The sequence below is a fragment of the Cololabis saira genome, chromosome 3, assembly GCF_033807715.1.
Source record: "Cololabis saira isolate AMF1-May2022 chromosome 3, fColSai1.1, whole genome shotgun sequence".
Taxonomy (NCBI): Eukaryota; Metazoa; Chordata; class Actinopteri; order Beloniformes; family Belonidae; genus Cololabis; species Cololabis saira.
Window position 1 is genome coordinate 45,731,744 of NC_084589.1, and position 10,627 is coordinate 45,742,370.

Here is a 10,627-nt window from a genome sequence, read left to right on the forward strand (position 1 = left end):
GTGGAGGATATGAGGTGAAAGAAGGACATTAGCAGCAGCAGCAGAGGAAGCCAGGATGGCTTTAAATGTGGGGAACTTGCTCGGAGCAGAGTCAGGAGTTATGCTCAAGCATTTGATGGCATATCTGAAAGATACAGGGCTACTGGAGAGGATTTGATTTCCTTATTTAGTTTTTGTTTTATTTTATTCATTTATTTTATTAGTATTTTTCTTTTCTTTTTTCTTTTTTATTATCATTTTGTCTGCTAGTCTAGTGTTCCACACTCCAGTCCAGTAGGTGGCGGTAATGCACCTTCAAGTTGGTTTGCCAACCGCCAATAAACACCATTGAAGAAGAAGAAGAATTAAACCTAGAGAAGAAGAAGGAGAGGACGGTTCTGTTGTTTCCTTTCTTTTTCCTCTTCAACAATGTCTAAGGTGAATCATCTGAGAGAGTTTATCGGTCAGCGACTAACAGCAGCTGCTGTAGAAATATTGTCAGTGTTTGAAAAAAGCATCTTGGAGTATGAAGAAGAGCTCGACCGTCAGCGCAGACTGTTGGACCTCGCCTGGAAACCTGAAATCAGACTCCACAGAGTCGGTACGTAACCCTGGAAAGTTGAATGAATGAACACATGAGTATGACTCCTACAAGATCCCTTTGTTTCCAGTTAAAAGCCGTGGTGATGAAGCAAACCAACTAAATGGGAAACTCCCCAGCTCAAGCAGCTGCTGATGTGGGATTCGGAAACATCCCAAACTAACTTGTTGTTCTGTTTACTTGGTGCTGCCTTTCATGCTCCATTCACACTCTGGACCAGACTGAGATTTCACACTTTATGTATGAATGAATTAATTAATTTTTATTTCGAACAAATTTCAAACAAAACAAAGTAAAAAATAAAAAATAAACAGTTAAATCTTCATATTCACATATGTTCGAAAAAGGAGTAGGATGAAATCTACACTTTTTCCTAGTTCCTACCCCTTTATAACTATGAATTTACATTATTGCTATTATTATATCTACACAATATCCATATAAATATAGTCTAAATACTATGTAAAACATGCCTATTAACCAGGGGTGGAGCAGGGCTCCCAGCATAGGGGGGGCGAAGCATTCTAGATGGGCCCTTGGGGCCTAAACATCCTCGTTGAAACATAATCGCTAAAAAAATGCCACAGATCAGCCCCTCTGACACACAACCACAGCAGCAGGCGACACGGTCAGAACCATCACATGAGGTTCTAGCACCATGGATTTACCAGTCATTATGTCAAATCTAATTATAAGCCTAATGCAGACGTAGATATAAGTATCAAACTGGAGATAAAAATCAAATGACATCCAGGGATGTCTATGGAAGCCAGTAAAAGAAAAAAATAAGATGAAATCTTAGCCTTAAAAATAAAAATATACAACTTTCAACTTTCTATCTCATAATTATGACTTTCTATCTCATACTTTCGACTTTTTATCTCATAATTTCGACTTTCTATCTCATAATTTCGACTTTCTATCTCATAATTTCGACTTTCTATCTAATAATTTCGACTTTCTATCTCATAATTATGACTGATCGTGGGGATATTTTTATTTTTAAGGCTAAGTTTTCATCTTAGCCATAGATGTCGTATTCTCCGAGTAGCACAATTCAGACACACTGTTCAACCTCCATGACAACAGTTTACAATGTGCGACGACATGTATTTAACACAATGACCGAGCGACACGGCGGTCAAACAGCAACAAACAATATAGGATAGGCCATATATTCAGCATTATGACAATGTTATCAGAAATAATGAATATTGTGACAGCTTACCAATGATGGTTTCATCCAGCGGTGAGCAAAAAACCACAACAAAACATATTTCCATCCAAGGAAGGGGGGGCACATTTAACTATCAGTAGGGGTGTAACGGTACATGTATTTGTATTGAACCGTTTGGTATAGCGTGTTCGGTTTGGAACGGAGGCGTACCGAACGAGTTGCCACACGGACATATTAAGTAGAGGACCGCACGTTGTTGAGCAGAGCGCTGCTGCTGCTGCACATAGGCAGTTGCGCTCACACCGAGAAACAACAAGCAACAGTTGTAGCCGACCAAATCCGCTCCGACCCTGTGTCAGTATCAGCGCAGACAGACTGCAGCTTCGCCTGAATAATGGTTCCGCGTTAAATCGACGGCGTAGCCGACGGCGTAGGGTCGCGGTGCGGTGTGCGTCGCCGCGTACCCTACGCCGTCGGTTCTGCGTTGGTGTGACGCGGAACCATAAATCAGTCACCGGGAGCAAGGGGTTGGGGGAGCTGGGTTGATGTTGATCTGCGGACCAAACTTGTTAAGGAGCATCAAACTCACTCTTATCTACGCGGAAATAACGCTAAAATATAAAGAAGGCGTCCCAAAGTGTGATCTATGGTGAAATAAGAAAATTAAGATGTGTACGCTATATGTGTAGGCTGTTCCCACTGTTCCCTTCAGTTCTGCAGCGCAGCTTGAAACCCCGCCCACCCCCTGTTTGTTATTTATAAGTCTGAGCCTTATAAATGTTATTTAATCTGAGCAACAACTTTAAACTGTTCAGTGTTGCAACTGTTCAATTTTGAACATCAGGGAGATATTTTTTTAAAAATCTGAGCCAATGTTATTTTGTGTGTGTGTGTAATAAACAACTAGCACGTTTATATTTTGCATTTTGTTTTCTTACTGTACCGAAAATGAACCGAACCGTGACCTCCAAACCGAGGTACGTACCGAACAGAGATTTTTGTATACCGTTACACCCCTAACGATCAGCGGGTTCTTCATCGCCCCAAACCTTTCAACCACTTTGCTCTCATCAATGGCGATGTCTCTCTCGATTGAGAGCAAGGTGAGGTTTGAGGCCTCATCCATGCAGCCCGGAGATAGTTTTTAATCATTTCAGCTGCTGAAACTCAGCATGACTTACTTCTGATGCGACAACTGGCTAAAGGCTGATTTATGGTTCCGCGTTATACCAACGCAGAGCCTACGGCGTAGGGTACGCGGCGACGCCCACCCCACGCCGTACCCTACGATGTAAGCTCTGCGTTGGTGTAACGCAGAAACATAAATCAGGCTTAAAAGTAAACAGACAACATGCGCGCACGTACCCGTGCATGACAGGCAGACACACAAGGGGAGAAGGGACTATTTCTTTCATTTTTATTTTTTTAAAAACTTTATCCTTATGAACGCAATTGTTATATAGTCCAACTTTCCTTATTTTATTCAGAACACTTTTTTTTTCCCTCTTCGGCGTGGGCCCCCACGGAGCAGTGGGCCCGGGGCGGCCGCCCCCCCTGCCCCCCCGCCTGCTCCGCTAGTGCTATTACCCCTTAATTGTCCATGTAAGTATATAGAAAATATAAATATTACATGAATACAATATCAATATATAGAAAATACAAATATTTCATAAATCTATATAAATATAAACTATATAACTACATAAATATCCCTATAAATATATATATGCTACATACCTAATAAATATATAACATATATTACATAATTATAACTATCCCTCTCAACATATAATATATACTACATAAATATCCACATAAATATCTAAACATATCTTAAGCAAGTATAATATACCATTTTTCCCTATTTTATTTGTTTCTCACACTCATTACCCCATTTCCTCTTCCATATACCTGTTTATAAATAATTTTTTGTATCTCTTATTAAACAGATTTATGTTAGTACCTTTTCATTTCCAGCTCCAAACTGTTCCACAGAGTCTCCACAGTTCCATATGCACATGCTGCACATTGTTGTTCCTACTTTGTTTTCTTTATGTTTACTTTATTTACAAGTTTACAAATTATATATCTTCAAAAGAACATAGAAATCACATTTCATGCCAGGGGGGATAAGAGTTTACAAGAAAACATTAAAATGAGCACTGATATTAATAGTTTTGATCGCCTTTTGATTAAGAGAAAATGGAATGGAGTCGATGTTTGAGCTCATTGTAATAAGCAACAAAAGAGGGTTTTCTATGTGTAAATTTACATTTGTGAATGTGAAATTTTGCCAACAGTATGACAAGGTTAATAATGAATGTTTCATTGGGTTTTGCCTTAATCCTGTCAAAGTCAAAGAGTCCAAACAGCACATCCCTCCAAAACAACTTAAATTCTTCTTCAATATTGTTAACAATAAAATTACATATATCAATCCAGAGGTTTTGGACAATGGGGCAGAGCCAAAATAAATGAGTAATTGTTTCAATATTTACAGAACAGAAAGCACATTTCACATCAATGTCTATTTTAAACCTTTTAACAATATGATCATTAGAAGGATAAAATCTATGAATTATTTTAAACAATATTTCTCTAACTTTGTTGGTCAACAGGTATCGGTTGGGTAAGAGCCAGACCTTTTTCCAGCCAATATGATCCATGTACCTATTCCAGTGTGAGACCACATAAGGAACTGTGGTGACATCCTGTCTAAACAAGAATCTAATCAACTTATTGTTCTTACCACGGTTACAGGATAAACAGATTTAGCCAATTGGAGTATCAGTCAATGATAACAGGGATAATTGTTGGGTTTCCACTCTTGGTTGAGATCTAAAAAACATGCAAACACCAGAAGGGATTGCTCCAAATACTTTTGCAAAGTCGCCAGGTGACACAGGAATATTGTATTCTGCTAGAAACTCATTATAGGAGTAGAGAAGACCGTCCCTGTTAAACAACTGAGCTACATATACAATGTTTTTATTAAACCAGTACTCAATAAATAGGGATTTGTTTAAACAATATGTCTTTGTTGTTCCATATGAGGTATTTGTGGGAGGAAAAGATGTGTTTTAAAATAAGATACCATGACAGGAAGGCCTGACGGTGAAAGGAAGACATTTTTATCAGGATTTTATCAATATTGTAGTTACAGGTAAAAAAAAAGTTGAATCCACCCAGTTTTGACAGAATATGGAAGGATATGACATTCCAGATAGAGTTAGGATTTTTGAAGAATTGTTTCAACCAATTTTATTTTAAATGTGTTATTTAGGGTGCAGAAATTAAAAAAATGTAGTCCACCATTTTCATAGTCATTCATTAGAACAGATTTTTTTCAGATGATGAGTTCTATTTTTCCACAAGAAGTTGAGAAGCAGCCTGTCAATCTGAGTAATACGTTTGTTGTCCACGAAGAGAGACAGAGATGCATATGTTAAAGGAGCTTGAGGCTCCTTTTAAGAAATGAGACTCTCTAGCGCCACCCTTCACCACGACGGCCATTGGGGGTACTGCAGCCAACAGTGAAGCCGGCACGGGAGAACGGGGAGAACGTGCATGCAGCGTCATGTGACGTCACATCCGCAGCTCAGCGCGGGAAATTCGGGACCGAATTGCAGCACATTTTGCAGCACACAGCCTGTTCAAGGCAAAGGAGAGATACACTAGAGGAATCATTCTTTTGGGTTTGGAACGCTTCATCTGACATTATTACTAGAAAACTTAAAATGTATACGGATTTTTTTTCATAAATCCTGCCACAATCCGGCCTCAAGCTCCTTTAAGCGGGATATCCTTCCGGCTTGGTGGGTATAACTACCTCTAAGAGAGAGATCCGGTAATAGCCACTGGTTTAATTTTTTTTGAGTTCTTTGGATAATAGGAGTGAAATTCAGTGAAGTTATTTTTTTGTTGGTCCTTAATTATTGTAATACCCAAGTAAACTACTTCATTTTTGACTGGGATACTACAAATTGATGTTTTTTCAGAATCCTTAATGGAAATAATTTTGCATTTATTAAGATTCAGATTTAGGCGAGAGGCCTTGGAGAACTCATTTATGGTGTTTATTGCAATAGAAACTTGATTTTCATCCCCGAGAAAGAGTGTGGTGTCATCTGCTAGTAGATCAGACTTGTTCCCGGTGGATGTTGGACTCCGGCAGGGCAGCCCTTTGTCACCGGTCCTGTTCATAATTTTTATGGACAGGATTTCTAGGCGCAGCCAGGGGCCGGAGGGGATCCGGTTTGGGAACCTCAGGATTTAATCTCTGCTTTTTGCGGATTATGTTGTCTTGTTGGCTTCAATGGACCGGGATCTTCAGCATGTGCTGGGGCCGTTTGAGGCCGAGTGCGACGCGGCAGGGATGAGAATCGGCACCTCCAAAACCGAGGCCATGGTTCTCCACCGGGAGAGGGTGACATGCCTTCTCCGGGTGGGTGGAGAAGTCCTGCCTCAGGTGGAGGAGTTCAAGTATCTCGGGGTCTTGTTCCCGAGTGAGGGAACAATGGAGCGGGAGATTGACAGACGGATCGGTGCAGCGTCCGCAGTTATGCGGTCGATGTACCGGGCCGTCGTGGTGAAGAAGGAGCTGAGTCGAAAGGTGAAGCTCTCGATTTACCGGTCAATCTACGCACCTACCCTCACCTATGGTCATGAACTTTGGGTAGTGACCGAAAGGACGAGATCGCGGGTACAAGTGGCCGAGATGAGTTTCCTCCGCAGGATGGATGGACGCTCCCTTAGAGATAGGGTGAGGAGTTCGGTCACCCGGGAGGAGCTCGGAGTCGAGCCGCTACTCCTTCACATTGAGAGGAGTCAGCTGAGGTGGCTTGGGCATCTGTACCGGATGCCTCCTGGACACCTCCCTAGGGAGGTGTTCCAGGCATGTCCCACCGGAAGGAGACCCCGGGGAAGACCCAGGACACGCTGGAGAGACTATGTCTCTCGGCTGGCCTGGGAACGCCTCTGACTCCCCTTGGAAGAGCTGGAGGAAGTGTCTGGGGTGAAGGAAGTCTGGGCATCTCTGTTGAGACTGCTGCCCCCGCGACCCGGGAACGGATAAGCGGCGGACGATGGATGGATGGATGGATGGATGGATGGATGGATGGATGGATGGATGGATGTATCAAACTGAAATGCAATAACTTTATTCTTCAACTGTCTCGATACCAACGCAGTAACACAAGAGTACAGTCACAGTGCCACCTAATGGTCACACAGTGTAATGCACTTGTTTTCAAATATACTACACAGATGAAGGGGAAGACCGAAGGTTCAGGACAAAGTTTAAACCTCACAAATACAACCAAACAATCAACACTGGGAAGCACTTTTGACTTGTTAAAATCCTATCTTTTTGTCCCTTTTTGTAATTCCAGACCTCCCACAAGAAAATGTTTGTAAGGTGGAGGAGGACGGGGTTTTCAGTGACCAGCACCTCGATAACCTGGAGAGGAGCTGCAGCCCGGACCAGGAGGAACCAGGGCATCCACAGACTACAGAACTGGAGGAAGACTCCAGCGGTCAGGAGATGAAGCACGAGGACGTAGAGGTGGATGTCTCATTGGTCAATGTCGCTGATGTGAAAGTTGAAAATGGTGAACCAGGACCAAACTGTGGCAAGCTGCTGTTGCACACTTCTACTGAAGCTCAAAACAAAGATGAGGAAGGGACTGAAAGTTTACACTCAGACTCCAGTAAAACTGCAGATCCGGAGCCAATGAGACGACACGGTGACCACGAAGATGCTGCTGTCCCGTCAGACAGCAACTGTAAATCAAAGCTGACCAGGACCCACACGGGGAAGAAGGCGTTTTCTTGCAGCACTTGCAGGAAAGAGTTCAGTAAAAGTTGTAATTTAATGGCTCACATGAAGATCCACACTGGTGAAAGGCCGTACCTGTGCAACACCTGCGGAAAATCGTTTACTAAATCATCAGATCTTAAACGGCACATAACCACGCACACGGGCGAGAAGCCCTACATCTGCAAAACATGTGGTAAAAGTTACAGGCTACGTTCCCACCTGCTGGTTCACTCAAGGATCCACACGGGCGAGAAGCCGTACCTGTGCAACACCTGCGGAAAAACCTTTACTCAATTATCAGCTCTTAAAAGCCACATAACCACGCACACGGGCGAGAAGCCCTACATGTGCAAAACATGTGGTAAAAGTTACAGGCTACGTTCCCACCTGCTGGTTCACTCGAGGATCCACACGGGCGAGAAACCGTACCTGTGCAACACCTGCGGAAAAACCTTTACTCAATTATCAGCTCTTAAGAGCCACATAACCACGCACACGGGTGAGAAGCCCTACATCTGCAAAACATGTGGAAAAAGTTACAAGCAACTTTCCCACCTAGTGGTTCACTCGAGGATCCACACCGGTGAAAGGCCGTACCTGTGCAACACCTGCAGCAAAACCTTTACTAGATTATCAGAACTTAAAAGCCACATAACCACACACACGGGCAAGAAGCGATATTAGTGCAAGACGTGCAACAAAGGTTTTAGCCGCAGAATTTGTTTGCTGAGTGACATGAAAAATCACCCGGAGGAGAAGTCTGGTGACTCGTGACAAATGAAGCTCATGTTGTCGTCCTCCGGGGGCAGCTGTCCACTCCTGTCTGACCCACAGAAGAAGAACCCGCAGAAGTCCAACCACCATCTCCTGTGGCTGATGAGCCTAATCCCCTCCCCACAAGGGTTGCAGGTTCAACCTGGATTTATGTTTCTCCGTCAATTTGAAGCAGAGGGTACAATGTGGTCGTGTATTTTGTTTTTAAAGTTCTGCATTGAGTTTGTTTGAATCCCTGTTCCTTCTTAAAATCGTTATTTGTTGCTGTTGTTAACTTGCCGTCTCCACGGTGCAAATAAAGAGCTGTTAGTATTTGCTGAAGTTTCTTTAAACGTGACAGTTTATTTCGTTCATCTACAAAGCCTTTTTCCCTTCCGTTTCTTCTTCACTCACATTCTCTTTGTAAAGTTAATCTGCAGCTCCATGTTGTTAAACTCTCTCCATCTACTCCATTCAGAAGTTAGTCCAAGTTTGATATATTTACATGTTCAGTTTTTACAACTTTCCTCTGAAAAACATGAAGAAGCTTCAGAGACACGAGGACAAAAGAAGAAACGCAACCATCAACACGTGAGAAACAGAACAGCCAACCATCTGTCTCCATTTTATAAACTTTAATGTCTGCAGCATTAAACAAAAAACCTTGAAGATTTCAGAAGTCAATGCAGTCAGATACGGTTTGCTTTTATTTCCCCTTTAAAATGTTTTTATTGATTTAGAAAACAAGAACATTTGGTTTTCAAATGAATGAGGAAGTTAATGGGATACACATCACAAAACTTGAGTCACGATAGAATACGATATTGCGGTATCCAAATTTTGCGATATATTTTGCGATGTTATACATAGTTTGCTGAAAACTGTAAAAGGCTTTATGCATTTTAAAATCTGAGCTGCACGTACATCAGATTATCGTGATAATTCATGGGACAAACTAAGTCAAAACAATGCAATTCAAATGATCCATGCTGTGTTATTGTAACTATATAAGCTAAAGTTACAACATATCTGTGTACGTTTTTCCACATTATTTACATAATATGAAATTAACTATTATGGAATCACATGTATAAAATCAAGTTGTACTAGATTTACTAACTCGTCTGACACATGATTTCTTTTAAAGCTGATGTTGAGATCCGTGTTGAAGCTGCAGATCTGCAGGTTGGAGAGCAGGAAGAAGAGGGAGGATCATCGGAATCAGATTCCAGGAAGAGGACACACTTTGGATTTAACCCTTTTATATCAGACATCCGTTTAGAAGTAAATGTCTTTTTACCTCAACTCGTATTTAGTCAGAAATAATCATGAAAAATGTAATTAAATTTTCATTTTAGATGGATGAATCATTTTATTGTTTATAATTCTGGAATATTACACTCTCCATATGTAGAAAGAGCAGCAGTGCCCCCTGGTGGTGAGATATAAAAGCTCAACATAAACCCAAGAGTGAACAATCTATTGTAATAATAATTAAGGCTGCAAGCAACGAAGAACGGGCCCTCGCGCGTGCAATTTTCACCAATAACCAATTCAAAAGTTAATGCAGAAAGTAGGTACTATCAAATATGGACCAATCAGATAAAGGGGCGTCTATCGTCGCCACGGTAACGCTTTTGACTGAGAAAAGTAATGCGGGTCGTTGCAGGATGAAGACGCACATTTTGATGTATAACACCCCTGGGTGCACATTACCGTTCGGGCTCTGAAACGGCTGAAGAAATGGCATAAATTGCGCCAAAATGACACGATTAATTCAAAATGGCCGATTTCCTGTTCGGTTTCGGCCATGGCTCCAAGAGACTTTTCTTTAAGTTGCGACATGTTACAGGTGTTTACCGATTTTTGTGCATGTACGTCAAACTGTATTGTGGGGCTTGAGTCACAAAGTTTTCAAGGGGGCGCTGTTGAGCCGTTTTGCCACGCCCATTAATGCAAACCATTAAATATCAAATTTTTCGCTAGGCCTGGCTTGCGTGCAAAATTTGGTGACTTTTGGGGCACGTTAAGGGGGGAAAAAAGGCCCTCATTTGGTCAGAAAAATAAAAATAAAAACAAGGAAAAAAATTCCTACACATACAATAGGGCCTTCACACTGTCAGTGCTCGGGCCCTAATAATAAAAATAATAACATGATAATGGAGGGAGGACTTTGCTGTTTCAGAGCCGAGACCACTTGCCTTCATGGAGAGGGACATGAATTCCTTCATGAATAAGGACTAAAAATAACGTTAAAGGTATTTGGAATATATTGAACGATGCTTTTAGGAAAAGTTCA

At 41.7% G+C, this 10,627-nt stretch overlaps 1 protein-coding gene across 1 annotated transcript; it reads left to right on the forward strand.

The window, feature by feature from the left end:
* Positions 1-7,566: 7,566 nt before the first annotated feature.
* Positions 7,567-8,325, forward strand: LOC133440464 (zinc finger protein 778-like; the record flags this gene model as incomplete). The annotated part of the gene is made up of 1 exon (XM_061717723.1): positions 7,567-8,325. A coding segment is annotated over one exon (693 nt), but the record flags the coding sequence as incomplete, so codon positions are not given.
* Positions 8,326-10,627: the final 2,302 nt, after the last annotated feature.